The sequence below is a fragment of the Nematolebias whitei genome, chromosome 10 (genome assembly GCF_014905685.2).
Source record: "Nematolebias whitei isolate Nwh7 chromosome 10, NemWhi1, whole genome shotgun sequence".
Lineage (NCBI taxonomy): Eukaryota > Metazoa > Chordata > Actinopteri > Cyprinodontiformes > Rivulidae > Nematolebias > Nematolebias whitei.
In genome coordinates, this window is record NC_056507.1 from 35,091,631 (window position 1) to 35,108,747 (window position 17,117).

The following is a 17,117-nucleotide window of genomic DNA, read 5'->3' on the forward strand; positions in this document are numbered from 1 at the left end:
CCGAGTGCCATTTGAAGTGAACATTTGCATGCATTGATTTCTTTATCTGCTTTTTTAACATGGTTTTGTGTGTTTCTGCAGTGGTAGATTTTTTTTTTCCCCTTAGAGCGGGATTGCAAACAGCATGAGGTTCTTCTGTTATTTGTTTAGTCATCGTTCATTAAGCATCTCCCTGATGCTGGCAGGAAGTCACTGAGCGTCAAATTGTTGCAGGAAGAAGAAGTGCACCTGAATGTTCTGCATGCCTTTTTCCGTTGCACATGTTGTGAAAGCTTTTATTTATTGCATGTCAGCAAACTCCTGTCTGGCTTCAGTCTGTGTGTGTTTGAAAACGACTGCTCGTGTGGTCAGTACATCAGGACAAAAAGGGCTTAGTTATGCAGTTAAGGTTTTACTTCCTTCCTTTTGATTCCCTTCAGTGCCGCAGCCCCCGACAATAACTCAGCAGTCCCCAAAGGATTACATCATTGATCCACGGGAGAATATTATAATTCACTGCGAGGCCAAGGGGAAGCCACATCCCAGGTAGGAATAACCCGAGGTTGATTTAAATTTCACAACGCTAATTGGTGAATAAAAACGCTCCTCTGTCTGTCACATGAGAGGATTCAGCTCCCAGCAGTTTTCCATCCATTCAGCCTGAATCTACTTTTAAAGTTTGGGTTCATTCAAAGTTAAAAAATAAAATAAAATGGTGTTGAATTGTTGGCGAGTTGCCTTTAACAGAGGCTGATTAAGGCTAAGACTTAAATACTTTAAATGTGCATGATGATAATTAAGAACTTGGTGCAACTGCCAGAACCACAGTGATTAAAAAACTTGTTTTGAGCCTTTATCCTTGATATTATTTTGCTTAACATTAATCCAAATGAACAAGGAAGTTCATTTAATATTACAGACTCATGCGGCTTCAGACAAGATCATGGTGAAAGGAAATACAGTAGTCCCTCGTTTATCGTGGAGGATCCGTACCCTGAAGCCCCACGATGTGAAAAATCGCCAAGTAGGAATAGTAGTACAAGTAGTAGTTTATTTTAGTATTCATATATATATATATATATATATATATATATATATATATATATATAAATGCATTTTAAACCCTTCCCACACTCCTGCAATATTCTAAACAATGTTTCTAAACTCTAAATGCTCTTAAAAGCACAGAATGTCATGATTTCAGCTCTCCGCCTCCTCTGCTCTCAGCCACCTGCAAGTGCTGTTGGCCACGCCCACTTCTCCGCTCTGCAGGAGAACAGCTGATCAGATGCTGGAGGAAGTTTATCCTGCAGCTTTGGGCTGCACAAAGGTGCAGCAGGTGCTAAATAATTTAAAATAATTTATTTTAAATAAAAATTCCATGCCAGTCGTGCAGCTCATCCATCAATCAGCCAATTGTGTGTCCAATCTTATTTTGAAAAAACGCGATAGAGCGAGTCCGCGATAAACGAAATGTAAAGTAGTGAGGGACTACTGTACATTAGCTAATGTTCGTATTTAAGACGAGCTTCGGTTTGACTTCTTTAATCCATATTTATGTTAATCCAATGCAGAATGAGCTTATCGGGACAGTTTCTGGTGAGTCACACGTTGTTACAGTCTGCTCTTGTGTCTTCAGATTTTCCTGGACCAAAGATGGGACTCACTTCAACATTGATGAGGACCCCAGAGTGACCATGAGGCCCCACTCCGGTACGCTGGTGATGGACATCAGTATGACGAGGGCTGAAAATTACGAGGGGGTGTTTCAGTGCACGGCGAGGAACAACCATGGAACCGCCATTTCCAACAACATAGTCGTGAGACAGTCGAGTAAGTACGATGTGGTGTTTTGAACCATTTTGGCATGACTGCCTCAGAGGAGTTGACGGGGGAGAGGGCGGGCCCCAGAAACCATCTTATCACCAGCAAACTGTTTTTTTCCACTATGGGAGTGTGGTATTTGTAGGACTCTAGTTTGTTTGTGGCTTCTCTGACTGAAGAAGTCCTTTGGATGAAGGATGAAACATCTTAGCAGAAAAAAGAAAAGAAAAAGAAACTGTCCACATGACCTGACTGAACATTGTTGGATTTGTACCTGGATTATTGAGCATGAAGTGTTGGTACAATCTGACACGTTTCATCAATTTGAGCAGCACATATTTCACAACATCTCCTTTATTTCTTTTTCTTAAATCGTTTAAGTTGACTTGTTCATCGTTAAGGTTCTCATGGAAGGTAAAGTTTGCATGAAGTAAAAGTGATGCATGTTTTATTTGCAGGATCCAGTAGTGGGTAGACTTTATTATCCTGATGTTTGTTCCCCCTGTAGCTGTCTGTGACTCGGTTAGGCATCGACCTGCGATCTTCCCACACTGCATCTGTCATCCACGTGTTGGCAGCAGTCCAGTGTCAGTATGTAATGTTAACATGTGACACTGTTCATCATGTCAAACTCTCCAGGATCTCCCTTGTGGTCAAAGGAAAAGATGAGGCCGATCGTGGTGCAGGAAGGTGTGTCCTTGGTGCTGCGGTGTCGACCCCCCGCCGGCCTTCCTCCCCCCATTATATTCTGGATGGACAATAGTAAGTCACTCACTCCTGACTTATTTGTCTGTAAATGTTGCAGGTAAAAATAAAAGTTAGAGTTTTACATTTTGTTGGCCTGTTTACCTCAGATTAATTCAACCTTTATTTAGACAGGTAAATCCCATTGAGCCTCGAGGACTCATTTACAAGAGAGACCTGATTTTAACAAAGAATGATGACAACAATAGACAGTTATAAAAAGGCATAGGGATTTTTTTTTTTACTACAAATTAAAATAAGATGGCAAAAGAGTAACAAGAGTAACAAAAACAGCTAGATTATAAGGTGAATGTAGAAAACTAAAAACAGGAACATGTCTGCATTGGTCCCTGCCAGGTCCAACAGATTCTTAAAGCCACTAGAGGTCAAGGTCGAGAGCTTCAGGTCTTTTTGTAAGATATTCCAGGAAACAGGAGTGGAGTAGGAGAAGGCCCTTTTGCCAAGTTCAGTCTGCACTGAGGGGACATATCCTGTAGAATTTGTTGTTTGCCTTCTCAGGCTGCTTGACTTTTGATCTCTTAACCTCCTAGGACCTGGCATCCACATACGCAAGAGTTCGGGTCTTAGGAGGTTAATGTATTTATCACATATTTTTGGGAAGCGTTCACCGTAATGCCGTCTGTAACCTCCCTCATATCTTACTTTGTGTACCGTATTTTTCAGCCTATAAGTCACAGTTTTTTTGCATAATTTGCATGTCCTGCGATTTATATGCCGAAGTGATGTATTTATAGATTTCCCCATATTTATAAACCAAATTTTGGCTGAGATATGACCGTTTTCATTCATTCTGACTGAAAATATTGAACACTACCAGTTTCAGCCGCTAGATGGCAGTCGAGCTGTATAACATGCTGTTATGTCATGTAATATGTAAAAGTGGCTATTAATGACACAATCGGCTTGCCATATCCTGCCACCTTTGTTCTGTTCGCTTGGAGCAACTGTCAAATCAGCTTCATTTCGCAACGCTGCCCCCAGCAAAATGAAGCAGATTTGACCATCAAAGTGCATTTAATAAGTAAATGTTCAACTGAGACACACCTTTATTATATAGTCGAGCAAACACATAATTGTTTTTAAGTGTTAATCCTGTTAAATTCTTGTTAAAGTCCTGCCGTGCATGTTCCCGCGGCCGTCATTTGGCAGCCACTCGATTTTTGGCACAACTCCGGTCCACATTTCCAGGTTGTCAGCGGTGACGTGTAACAAACGTGACGCGTCAGCGGTGACTCATAATAGATGCAACGTTTTTGTGGATTTTTCCACTTTATTAGACGTATTTGGACTGATGCGACTTAGAGGGCAGTGCGACATTTAAGGCAGAAAATACGCTATTTGTTGAACTCATAATGCGAGTTTACTTAATTTGCACTTTTTCAGACTTTCAGAAGCTGCCTCAGAGCAAGCGGGTGTCCCAGTCCCTGAACGGCGACCTCTACTTCTCGAACGTTCTCCGAGAGGACTCCAGAAATGACTACATCTGCTACGCTCGCTTCACACACACACAAACCATCCAGCAGAAACAACCCATCACTGTCAGGGTCCTCAACCGTAAGTCTCTCTCTCTCAGTCAAATGTGGTAAAAATCTTTAAGCGTGGTGAACCTTTGTATGAATGAGGTGAATACAGAGCGGTGGTGTTCGTGTGTAATGTGTGCGTGTGTATAAGAAGCAGCTCTCTTTCAGTAGCTCTGTATGTGCTAACATGACAGCGTGCGAGGCAAACAGTGTTTCTCATATCTCTTCCTCTGAGACGCCAGCGTCAGCGTCCCCCTGAAAAGACATATTGTCCGAGTTCTCGAGGTTCTCTGCACGATCTGTTAAGCAGCCGTTCGCTGTCACTTCAGACTGCCGTTCAAGTCTGCTCTCATCACTTTCACATTGACAGTTCACAGGCTGAGTCTGGACCACAAAGACATTCCTCATCTACGATTTTTAGTTTTGTTTAAATTTTATCTTTGTCGTGTTAATTTGTCCAAATGTTTGTTATTTTAATTTCATAACATTTTTCATTTGATGCACGTGTGATTTTCTGTTGTGTTGCAGTGGATGCACTCAATGACACAATGGCAGTTTTTTACAATGACACTGATTTGTTTAGTGGTGAGTTTTGACACCCTCTAGTTTTTATTCCTCCTCACCTCCAGAACTAGAGATCCAAACTCTAATCTTTACCCACTAACACCAATCCTTTACCTGGTTCTCCTTGGATTATTTCATTTTTTACAAGATCAGTGGTTTATTCATGGCTGGGATTTGGCGCCCCCTTGTGGCTTCCCCTAACATAGAACTGGGAACTGCAGCTTACCTTCTAATACCCCTCAACCCTCAAAATCACTCCAGCTGACCCCTCCACCCCCACCCCCACCCCATTATTCTTTGGCTAACTTTCTCTTCATTCACTTGAACTTTGCACTGTATGCTGATTTTATTTAGCTTAAAAAATTACCAAGGTAAGTATAAACTTAAACTATTAATGATTAACTCTCCTCCAAATTAAAATTTTCTCTCTTAGAAAAATGAGCAAATGTAATGTGTATTGCTAATAAAAACATTTTTCCATTTCTCCATTCAATCCTTGATTTAAACACTAACACTTTAATCACTCCGTCATCATTATGTTCACATTGATTTGCTACTCATTGCTTTAAAACTCTTTTGCTCTCTGTGAAGAGTTTGAGTAAACTCTGAAACACTTGAAACATTCAAACAGGTCCATTTCCCTCAAATTCATGAAAGCAACTACAGTCATCATGAAGAAGTTTTAGTTTTGACTTCAGTAATTGATTAACTTTGAAAGATCATTGCTACAAACAGAGTAGTAGATTTATTTTTTATTAGTAATGGGAGGACAGTTTATTAGTAATCAACACACACACATAACTCAGTGCATTAAAACATCATGTTTTATTAATAAATATATATTATAACATGTATATTTATTAATAAAACATGAGCATTTTTGCAGTGCATAAATACAGTTCATCTCAGAGCAGCAGAGGTTTCCCTGCTTCACTTTGTAGACTGGTGGGGGTTAGTGAGCAGAACGGACCTCTTCTTTTCATTCTGGACTCATGCTAAATGTTGTATCTGGGCTTTTTACTCACTGTGTGTATTGTGTGTGTGTGTGACTTCAGAGGCCCCAGTGGATGAAAGGAAGCCAACCTTCCTCATCCCATCTGGCTCCTCCAGCTCCATGATGGTGCTGCGAGGACACGTTCTGGACATGGAGTGCATCGCTGATGGACTGTAAGTCAGAGAACCCACCAGTGTTGAATATTACAAAGATCTGAGTATCCACCTTCTTGGTCATCGCTCTTTTCTTACTGGATTCAGTCCGACTCCTGAAGTATCCTGGAGCAAAGTGAGCGGCGATCTTCCGTCCAGGCGCACGTCCTTCCTGCACTTCAACAAGACCCTTCGCATCGTGAACGTATCCGAGTCAGATGCAGGAGATTACCGCTGCACAGCCAGGAACCAGCTTGGCTCTGTGCACCACGTCATCAGTGTCGCCGTCAAAGGTGCGTCCGTGAAGATTCTTGACGTATTCCATCAGGGAATCTGATCTGAACCAGCACAGACTCTCTTTTTTCCATTTGCCATCTTCCTCCATCTCATAATTGATTCATGCACAGATGCCAGCAGGGTTGTGTGTTCAGTAATTAATTCTCCACCCTGCTGCTGCTGCTCTCTGCTCTACTTCCAGCTGCCCCTTATTGGATCAGTGGCCCACCGAGGAACCTTGTTCTGTCTCCAGGAGAGAATGGAGGGCTGACCTGCAGAGCCAGTGGAATACCCAAACCCTTCATCATGTGGACCATGAACGGCATCCCCATAGAGAGTAAGACCTGCTCCTCTGACCCAAAGTTACTCATTTAGTCACACCAATTCTCAAAGCAGTTCTTTATTTAGACTTTTTCATATTTCAAAGGAAACATTTTTGCAGATGACTTTGGTCTTATTAACATTTTCAATCCTATGGTGAAGATTTGAGTAGAAATTTAAACATTCCTGTTTAGTGTTAAAAGACATTAAAGGGATAGTTTCGATCTTGCAAAGTAAGAGTATGGAGAATGGTTGTGGACATTTAATCTATCTGTGTAGATAGCTTTCTGAGCAATCAGCTGGAGAAATAAAAGTTTAATTTCTGCCAGACTGATGAGCTAAAGACTGGTCTGGGTGAGACCTGCTGTTATCTTAAAACTCCAGTTTCAGAAATGTTGTACCCATTCATGTAAATGATCATTATAAACCCTCATGCCATCAGTTCTGCTTTATTTGACTCTTCTAGCAGAATTAAAACGATCTTTTTGCTGGAAGTGCTCCAGGCAGAGCAAGCTTATTGCTGCTGAGGCTTTTTGTTTCTGCGGATAACCTAAAATGTTCATGTGATTAATTGTGCAATGTGAAATTTATGGCAATATAAATGCTTATAAATGGTGTTTGGATGCTCTTCTATGAACCTGTTAAGATTGGAGTTGTTTTAAGATGGCAGCAACACATTTTAGCCTTGGCTCCGTTCAGACTAGCTGTTAGCTTTAGTTCTCTAAAATGCGTCCTTTCAAAGAGCTAAGTGCAACACGTAAGATATTCTTTGCTCACAATCCTTCCACAGAACCCCACTTAAAAAGAACTATCCCTTTAAGGATGATGACAACTTCGTTTTAATGCAGATGTTTGCAGATTTTTAACATTACTTCAAAACACTTGATAACTGCATACGTGTGTAATGCTGTAAAAGATTTAATTTAAGAGTTCACGTAAAATAATCTCTCTTTAAATAAAAGTTAACCTTGTTTGGCTCATTTGAGGCTCGTAAGGTACAACCACAGGCAGCAAGGCAAGAATTAAAGTCTGAAGATAACTTTGTTAAAAATCTTTGCAGGTCTTGCTTATTGCACGACAAATAAAACGACTAAATTATGTTGAAATCTTGTTGATGCTGAACTTAGTGATGCTCAGAATTTTTCTTTAGAAAGACGGATGATCTTTTTTACTAACCTTACTGTAGTTGCACATCTGTTTTACCAATACTGACAATACATTTTATTACACCTGTGCTGCCATTGATCTAGTTAGAATTATTTCAGCAACATGTATGTACATTTTAGAATCAAACTTCACTTTAACTCTCTGTTGTGCTTTAACAGATTCACCTCCAGATGCAGACAGAAAAGTGGAGGATGACATGATCATATTCACCAATGTCCAGACTGGCTCCAGCGCGGTGTACCAGTGTAATGTTTCTAATGAGTATGGCTACCTCCTGTCCAACGCTTTCATCAACGTCCTCTGTGAGTTTCTAACACATCATTCGAATGCCATTTTCAGTTCTTGCTGTTTCTGAGGTAATAACAGGGAAATAACTGCTGTCGGCCCATTGCAGCGGAGCCGCCCAGAGTGATGACACCACCCAACAAAATCTACCAGGTCATCAAAAACCACCCGGCCCTGTTGGACTGCTCTTCCTTTGGATCACCCATTCCAAAAATTACATGGTGAGTAAATGAACCTTGAACAGAGGAAGGTGTCATAAAATGTTTCTTCATAATGGGACATCTCTCTGTCTTAGGTTCAAAGACACTCGCTCCAGCACCCTCGATGGAGACCCTTACGTCCTGCATGAGAACGGCACCATCGAGATTCCCGTAGCCCAAGCCCAAAACAGTGGAAAATACACGTGTGTTGCCAGCAACTTACTGGGTATCCATGAGAATCATGTCTACCTGGAGGTCAAAGGTAAGGGGGACTTTGATCTTAAGTGTTTGAGATTATTGCCCTGATTCTCACAAGTGGTAAAAGTTACCAAATACTAGAGCCCGACTGATATGGACATTTTTGGGATACTGATATTGGGAGGGGAAGACGACTGCCGATAACCGATATAATGGCTGAATATTTTTGAGCTTTGTCCACCCCCAACAAACTAAGAAAACAGTGATTGGAGCGTGGCTTGTTTATTTAACACAGCTGTTAGCAACCATGAAGCTAAGCTAATCAGATTCACGATATACTTAATCAGATCCATGATATACATCATACGTGTCAAACTCAAGGCCCAGAGGCCAAATGTGGCCCTTGTTGACATCTTTTCTAGCCCCCAAGCTGTTATTTCAAATGTAAAATACTTTTATCACTTTAATTTTTTCAGTAATCTTTGATTATGATGTCAAAAGTGCAACAGAGAACATCAAATGAGACCAATCAAACTCTTGTTGAGGAACCTGCAACCAAGAGAAGGTCTCTCTTGTAAATGAGTCCTCAAGGCTCAATGGGATTAACCTGTCTAAATAAAGGTTGAATGAAAATAAAGAGAAAATGTTAGGCATCTAAAGAGTTAATGTAGATTCTGAAACTGGCTCTTGGTTTGAAAAAGTTTTTAATTTTAGCCCCCTTTTGTAAGTGGGTCTGACACCCCTGCTATACAAAGTCCCCCAGTAGGTTATCAAGTTGTCCACTGGTCATAAAACCAGTCTTCCTAACGTGCGTTCACATTTTCTATCCTCCACTATTCACCATAAAGTCCATAAAAGTGTGTTACATAAATATAAATTAAACAAACAAAAAAATGCCCTTCCCAGTTCATTGTTTAACAGTCAGTTATGTATGTTGAAGGTCTAATTAGTATTGTCCACAGCAGAGTTTATTTTTCTTTGTAGAGAAGTAAATATTTCAGACAAACAAAGCATTTCATTGAGGACGACAAAGATAATGTTACTACCAGTGATATATATTTACCGCTACGTTAAATTTATTATTCTGGATAAAGTTTTACAAGGCCTGTGCTAGGTTATTTAAACGTTAGCTTGCTAACTTGAGAAGCATGTAGCTAATGACAAGCGGGTTGGAGGATTGAGGATAATTTATTATTGTTAATTTGTTTTACAGATCAGTTCAAATAAACTTACCGTGCTCTGTTCAGCAAAATACTCTACACTGTATTGCTCCCTGCTTCATCTGTGCCGAAAGGGAAAGTGAAACTTAAGTGAACAGCCATGACTTGAAAGTAGTCTTCATGCACCCTCTGCTGGATACATTGTACAATTACAGCTGGTTCCAGCATTTTAGGGGTGGAAATTAGAAGTGTTTATATCAGTGCATAATGGGACAGTTAACACCGATACCGATTGATCTCCAAACGTCTATATCGGCCTAAAATATCAGCCCTTCCGATATGTCAGTCGGGCTCTACCAAATACAATATTATTTCACACTGTTAAAAATCTGAGTGATAATTTTTCAGTCCTGTAATTATAATGTTGTTTTGTTGCATTGCTTTTAAGTTGGTCCATACATGTGTAATTGTCCTTACATTTATGAAGTATGTGTGCTAGCAATTAGGATTTTTAAGACTAAAAAACAACGTTTGTGCAGATGTGTGCATGCAGACAAGTGAAGACACTTCCCTTATCTTATTGTTGTTCATGTCCGTCTCTCCCTGCCTTCAGAACCCACACGAATCCTAAAGCAGCCAGAGTACAAAACAGTCCAGCGGGGCAGGTCTGTGGTGTTTGAGTGCATAGTAAACCATGACAAAACCCTGTTTCCCACCATGACCTGGCTCAAAGATGATGACGAGCTGCCTGATGAAGAGAGGTCAGCACGTTTTAACATCTCACCTGTTCTCTTGTGTCTTAATGCAGAACAAATCTCTTACACTGATCTTGGAATAGCTATTTGGCTGCACAAGTAAAAACTCTGTAGACGGTTTGTCTAATTATATTCTTTTTTCCCCCTTCAGATTTATTGTTGGCTCTGATAGTCTGAGAATCATTGATGTGACAGAGAGCGATGCGGGGGTGTACACATGCATCATGAACACCACTCTGGACCACGACTCAGCCTCCACCAAGCTCACTGTTGTTGGTACGTGTTGTTTTGCTGGAGCTGGACACAGAAACAACCTGATTCATTTTAAACAAACTGTCTGTTCATCTTAGGTTCTCCTAGAGATGAAAACATATTTTTCAATATTCACAAAATATAGCCTGCCAGCTCTCTAAGGATAATTAGTGGAGTTTGTGTGTTAGAGCAGATGCAGTGAGTGATTGTGTCAGAAGCATAAATATTTGATTGCCGCCCTCTTAGCCAGACAGATAACTTACTGTAACTTTCTGATGGTCGACTGAGCTCAAACTTCTTATTTCACTCCTGCCCTCCGACCTGTAGAGGCCATTCCAGGTAAACCTGCAACATCCAGATGTGCTCTGCAGCATGTGCTTGTGGTGTTTGCTGTATGTTTCTGTTAAATACAGCATGCCAGGACTTTAAAACAAGTTCTGTGGTTTTGACATTCGTGGAGCGTTGCGCTGTTTCTCTTTTCATCTGTTCCATAAATTGATTTTTATTACCATTTTATGTTTTACTGCTTTTCCATTTTTGCTAAATGAAGTGTCGAATGCAATGAGTCGCTGATACAAACATTTAGCAACAACAAAAAATGCATTTGCTCCTGCACTTCAAGTCAAAGGCAGTTTCAAGGCAGATGTGGTGTGCATTCCCCTCGTGAGATTTTCTCATTAAGCATTTCACTTCATCATCACAACACGAGTGCTGCTTTAATCTGTCGGGTGTGAGCCGGAGTGCAGGTTCTCAAGCTGAGCGTCACTCATTTTATTGTGCATGAAGCAGCGCCTGCATGTGCATCATCAGTGGGTCAAATGATGTAATCACAGGGAACGTATAAATAAATAAACGTTTTATTTTGGACTTTTTCATTCAAGCTTTTGACATTTGTACAGTCCTGTCATATTCACAGAAACATGACCCACAATAAGCACACTGCCTCTTGTTTCTAATGTTTTCCCCTCAGAGAAACCCGACCCCCCCACTGACCTGGAGCTGACAGACCAGACGAAGAGAAGTGTTCAGCTCACTTGGACCCCGGGGGATGAACATAACAGTCCCATTCAAAGTAAGTATCTGTGTGTGTGTGTTTGCAGCCTGTTAGAGCCGTGGATTAAATTATTTTCACTACTTTGACAGCATTTAGCCTTGTCACACCTGAGTTCTCAAGACTCAATGAGACTACCTGTATAACTAAAGGGGAAAAGAATCTGACCAATGAAATTACTAAACAGGTCACTCTCCCTGTTCTTCCCTCCCCGTTGTGCCCCCAGGGGTATGGGCTTTGTTCCCCCCTCCCTGGGGGCACAACAAAGTATTTGCAGCCACTTGAAACAAGTGAATTGTGCATTTAAAATGGCACCTCGAGCTCGGTGGAAGGTTTGGAGAGACGTCTTTTACCAAAACTGGCCACGGCTTATAGACAAGTGCGGCCTATATATGTTCAAGTTTTATTTTAATTTTAAAATGTAAATAATAATAAATAAATAAAGTGCTATGTGTTGTCATCATTGTATGTTCCCATACAAAGATGAAATTGGCTCTCTGCATTTAACCCATCACACCTGAGATACACCCAGGTGGAACAGTGGGCAGCTATGAAGCACCCGGGGAGCAATTCGGGATTGGGTGTCCTGCTCAGAGACACCACAAGATGTGCAATGACCGGGGATCGAACCCAGGACCTTTGGGTCCCGAGTCAACCAAGACAGAGTCCCCTGTCCCTACACCATCCCAGCCCCTGTGGGCGGAGCTTATATTCATCTGCACTCAATAGTCTGGAAATGACAGTAGTGCCATCTTAATATATGTTGTCCACCACCAAAAGCAATATTCAAAGTGTGGTAAGAATTCTGATAGATATTTATACAAACCTCATAGATATGTTGGCAAACAGATAAATGTTAATAAGATTATGTCAGTTTTGATGTGCTTGTTTATAATGTTGTTTAAAATAGTTGAGTTCAGCCTGTTAGGGGTAAAGTTGAAAATGAAACGATAAACTAGTAGGTCTTGCAGAAGTTTCATTAAAGTTGTGTTTGAGGGCTGAACTCAACCATCCTGACTGAAGATTAATGAATGACAGCTGTTCCTCTTTCTTCCACTCGTGGTGCTTTTAGCAGTAGATCCACTCCTGTATTTACACCTAAACGACTTCTTCTGCGCTCGTCTGATTTGTTCATTTATTAGAGCCATCTTAATGTCGCTAAGCCAAGTGGACGCTCGAGTCACTTGGTTATATATAAATGATATAAATAATATGATCTACCATTTGATACAGTTCAGCAGGATAAGCTTCTTTTCATTCATTGCAGTGAGAACATTTAAATAAATGATGACCAGCCCTTGTAAAAAGAAGCTGTAGCTCGAGGGATATTTTTCTAAGGTTTTATTTTATTGACTTTCTCCCTCACATATTTTCATCTTCATAAAGAAAAACCCCAGAGACTTCACATGATTCTTAAGCTTGATAATTTAACCCAAATTACTGTAGTCCTAATCAGGCTTCTAGCTGACCCTTTTGAACAATGAGTAAGTTCTTTATATATATATATGTATATATATATATATGTATATATATATATATATATATATATATATATATATATATATATATTGCAAAATCACTATCAACCAGTATTTTTGTTTATAATCAGTAAAAATCTTTCATAGATCTTTTGAAAGCGACATAGACAGAAACATATTTTGCCTCAGACTAAGTCCTGATGACCTTTTCTGCTCAACATGTTGCACAGAATCATCATTATTGAAAACTTGGAAAAAAACACAATTTATTTTGAAGTCTCTTTAAGTTCTCAGTGGTTTTAATCTAGAAGTGCTTGAAGGCAGTAATCTATGCCATTATGTGATCAGACAGTAAATAAATAGTAAAAATCTTTTTTATTCATGCAGACTTTTTGATCCAGTATGAAGACTCACTGCATCATCGAGGCCATTGGCACAACCTTACAGAGGTTCCTGGAACCATGACAACAGCCCATCTCAAACTTTCACCCTACGTTCACTACACCTTCAGAGTTTTTGCTCTGAACGCCGTCGGTCACAGCAACGCCAGCAGCCCCTCCAAAAAGTACAAAACCGACCCTGCAGGTAGAGAGTCACTTCCCAGGCTGTGTGATGCTTCACCTGTTAACTCCATTCATGAATAATGTGGTGCTGGAACAAACATTAAGCAGTATTTTGTAACCAGACACATTTAGGTGACATTTTTTAGTAAGCAGCAGCTTAATGGTTAATGAGAATGATCATTGAAATCGCATGGTCTTCAACAATCTAATTTTCAGCTCCGGATGAGAACCCAGCAGGTGTGCATGGATTTGGAACTGAAAGTAACAACCTGGTCATTTCCTGGAAGGTAATAAAAGAGTGCATGGCTAACCTATTTCAGCTCTGAGGTGTTAGCTAGGGAACACCAAAATGCTCAATATTAAATAAATAAATAAAGCATTATGAAATAAGATTTTTTTTCTTCTTTTTTTCGCAATTGGTGTTTTCCATGATGGCTTAATTATTTTATTATGACTTTTCAGCAGAATGACTTCAGCTGTCAATCAGCGTCAGTGGGTTGGACCTGCACGCCCACTGGCTGATCCTTCATGTCCATTAGTTTTCCTGCTCACTGGTACAGCTAGCATAGCAGCTAGCAGCGACTTACTAGGTTAACTGTCATGAAGGATGACAGAGTTAATGAACTTCGTTCAGCTCAGGTAACTTTAGCAGAACAAACTGAGAGGATTACGTTCTCAGAAGATACAGGTGTCGTGATAAAAAATGATGGACTGAATATAAACGATTGGCGCAGCAGGAGCGCTCATGGGAGGACTCGCTGTTTTAGTTCAGAATCAGAATAAGCTTTATTATCATTGAGATACAACAAGAAAATGTCCGTACAGTCGTCCGAAAGATGGGCGGAGTGCACGTAGCTGCTGCTATATATATCGAGGCCTTCTTATCCTTTTCAGAATACATTTTTTAGATAGAAAAAGGGATAAAGACATGAGGAGAGGATAGTGGCATTACAAAAAAGATCTCTTCACACCTTGTCCTATCAGGACACAATTTAAGACATAAAAAAACTCTGCCAGCAGCACGTTTATGAATACGTTAGATATGCATTTGACGACGAGGCGGTCCATGAAGCACTAACAGATAGACCATTGTCCTGATAAGATGATGGTCAGCCGGCACAGTTCTGATAAGCTTCCACGGGGGGTGCAAGTTGCGATAGACAAAGCTTTTCCTTAGTTTACACATTTCTCAGGAAAAATTGATGTCAGTCTGTTTCGAGACCAACCAGGTAGTCAGATTCAGATAAGCCACAATTGTTGATTTTTTTTCAGGCAGATTATTTTTCTTGTCAGCCTTGAGTCTGTACTGATACTTCCAAGGTTGGAAATGGTCAGGTTAGAGTGCATTCTACTGGTCAATGCTTACGAGCCTCTCCAAGGTCATTTCATGCTGATGAGTCCCAAAGCCGCATGTAGTCTGTGATTCAAATCACTTCCAACTTAGAGTTTAGCTCGTAAATCAGCTGATTTTGAGCCCTCAAAGCATGAACCAAACCTTCACATAGGCAGCAGTCTGACGAGGGCCAAATTAGCTGTGGCCGTCTTCTTTGTATGTTGATAAACCAGGAACCAGACTATTCCAAAAACAGGAAACCTGTTATCATAAATCTAATTAAATGCAATTTCTCTGTCCTCAGTTGACAACAGAGATAGACGCATCACATTCCACTTCGCCAGAGATATATCCAGCTGCAGCTGTCGTCCGAGCAGATGAGGGTTCTCCAGGACCCTGTCACTTTGTTGAGAAGATTTTGTCATTTGCATCGAAAGTCCAGTTGGTCAGATCCAAAACATTAGTTTTCATTTCGGAAGATGTGTAAAAATAGGAACTGCTCCGATACACAGACAGAGCAAAAAAGCAGAAGGAGAACAGGGAGAGGGAAGAGAATGCGTGCGCCTCGTTCCAGAGCCAGTGAATTTAACAAGATTAACACGTAAAAGCGATTATTTGTTTGCTCTAAATTATAAATTATATCTAAATGATTAGCTCTAAATTATGTTTGTCAGCAAGCAGGTATTCAGGAAAACTCATGGATGTGAAGGATCAGCCAGTGGGCGTGCAGGTCCAACCCACTGATGTTGATTGACAGCTGAAGTCATTCTGCTGAAAAGTCATTATGAAAAAAATAAGCCATCATGGAAAACACAATTATGAAATAAAAGAATAAAAAAAATTGTAATAATGAGCTTATATATTTATTTCATAATACTTTATTTATTTATTTATTTTTAAGCATTTTGGTGTTCCACAGTTAGCTTTCGTTCAAAGAGTACTAATATCCTTTGTTTGTGTGTGTGTTTATTGTTTATGTGTAAATGTACACACAAATCATATTGACTTTATCTCATTTTCTCTTGTTCTGATTTTCCTTGTAGTTATTTACAAACATTACAAAAGGCATGATGTTTTACTTTAGTAGAAGTACTTTAATTTAAAATACTTTAATCTTTCCTTCTGCAGCCTCTGACCAGCCTCCAGTCTAACGGTCCTGGGCTTCACTACAAAGTGAGCTGGAGGCAGAAGAGACCGGGCGCTGAGTGGACGACAGAGACCGTGTCCAACAATTCCAAGTTTGTCGTGTCTGGAACGCCCACATTTTTTCCGTACGAGATAAAAGTTCAGGCTGTGAACGACTACGGAGAGGGGCCGGAGCCGGCTGTTGTTCTCGGCTACTCAGGAGAGGACTGTGAGTTCCTGTAGCTCTTCAGACCTTTAGACTTGTAGTAAATGACAAAGCAAGAGCCTAGAGTGAAGCATTTGGTTGTGCAACCTGTAACATTTACTTTGCCCTTTTAGTCTTGCTCTTATCTCATGCTATGCTGTTTTTTTTTTTTTTTACCAACAGTGCCGATAGCAGCTCCAGACAACGTCCAGGCTGTTGTAATAAACAGCACTCTGGCAAAGGTACACTGGGATGCTGTGCCTCATCATTTACTGCGAGGACATCTCAAAGGATACAAGGTGCTTTATAATACATTACATTAACTGTAAGTTGAACACGTATCACTGACAGGTGCACACCTTGAAGATGCACAGTCTTTTTTTGAAAATTTGAAAACTGTATGCAAGTCTAAGCAACTTAAGTTTGCGACTTAAAGATTTGACTTCTTGTGTTGATTCTATTGACATGACAAAAACATCATCATTCTCCCAGCAGACAAAGGAAGGTGCACAGTGATTTTGAACCAGAAAGACTATCATGAGAAAGTTATGACACTCTTTACTGACTTAAACACTTATGAACCTCTGAAAAGAGATCCAGGAAGTGGTTACAAGAAGAAGTTGATAGATTGCCTGAAAATTTTGGAACAGGACAAGGCTATTGACGGTATTCTGTACCACAGACTGTACCCAGGGGAGGCCACACCTAGTCTGTATGGTTTACCTAAAATCCACAAACAAGGTGTACCTTTAAGACCTATTGTCATCATGATTAACTCTGTCACTCACAATGTTTCCAAATATCTGACGTCTGTACTCATCCCTTTAGTTGGCAGCTCAGAACACCACATACAGAACACCATGGACTTTGTGGATAAGGTGAGGGATGTCATCATGGAGACTGATGAAACAATGGTCTCTTTTGATGTCACATCACTCTTTACGTGCATT

At 40.3% G+C, this 17,117-nt stretch overlaps 1 protein-coding gene across 2 annotated transcripts in view; it reads left to right on the forward strand.

The window, feature by feature from the left end:
• The first annotated feature begins 430 nt into the window (after positions 1 to 430).
• Positions 431 to 17,117, forward strand: part of LOC119416397 (neuronal cell adhesion molecule) — a 33,410-nt gene continuing 16,723 nt past the window's right edge. Inside the window, exons 1-18 of one of the 2 annotated variants that reach the window (XM_037683637.1) lie at positions 431 to 525; positions 1,619 to 1,812; positions 2,443 to 2,565; positions 3,952 to 4,122; positions 5,708 to 5,819; positions 5,907 to 6,091; positions 6,277 to 6,411; positions 7,721 to 7,864; positions 7,957 to 8,068; positions 8,143 to 8,309; positions 10,019 to 10,166; positions 10,312 to 10,436; positions 10,740 to 10,751; positions 11,383 to 11,484; positions 13,329 to 13,526; positions 13,721 to 13,791; positions 15,966 to 16,191; positions 16,351 to 16,466. In XM_037683637.1, the coding sequence (XP_037539565.1) occupies positions 1,677 to 1,812; positions 2,443 to 2,565; positions 3,952 to 4,122; positions 5,708 to 5,819; positions 5,907 to 6,091; positions 6,277 to 6,411; positions 7,721 to 7,864; positions 7,957 to 8,068; positions 8,143 to 8,309; positions 10,019 to 10,166; positions 10,312 to 10,436; positions 10,740 to 10,751; positions 11,383 to 11,484; positions 13,329 to 13,526; positions 13,721 to 13,791; positions 15,966 to 16,191; positions 16,351 to 16,466 (2,283 nt within the window). In that variant the 5' untranslated portion in view covers positions 431 to 525; positions 1,619 to 1,676. The remainder of the gene's footprint in view (positions 526 to 1,618; positions 1,813 to 2,442; positions 2,566 to 3,951; positions 4,123 to 5,707; positions 5,820 to 5,906; positions 6,092 to 6,276; positions 6,412 to 7,720; positions 7,865 to 7,956; positions 8,069 to 8,142; positions 8,310 to 10,018; positions 10,167 to 10,311; positions 10,437 to 10,739; positions 10,752 to 11,382; positions 11,485 to 13,328; positions 13,527 to 13,720; positions 13,792 to 15,965; positions 16,192 to 16,350; positions 16,467 to 17,117) is intronic. The other variant, XM_037683638.1, reaches the window with a different exon arrangement.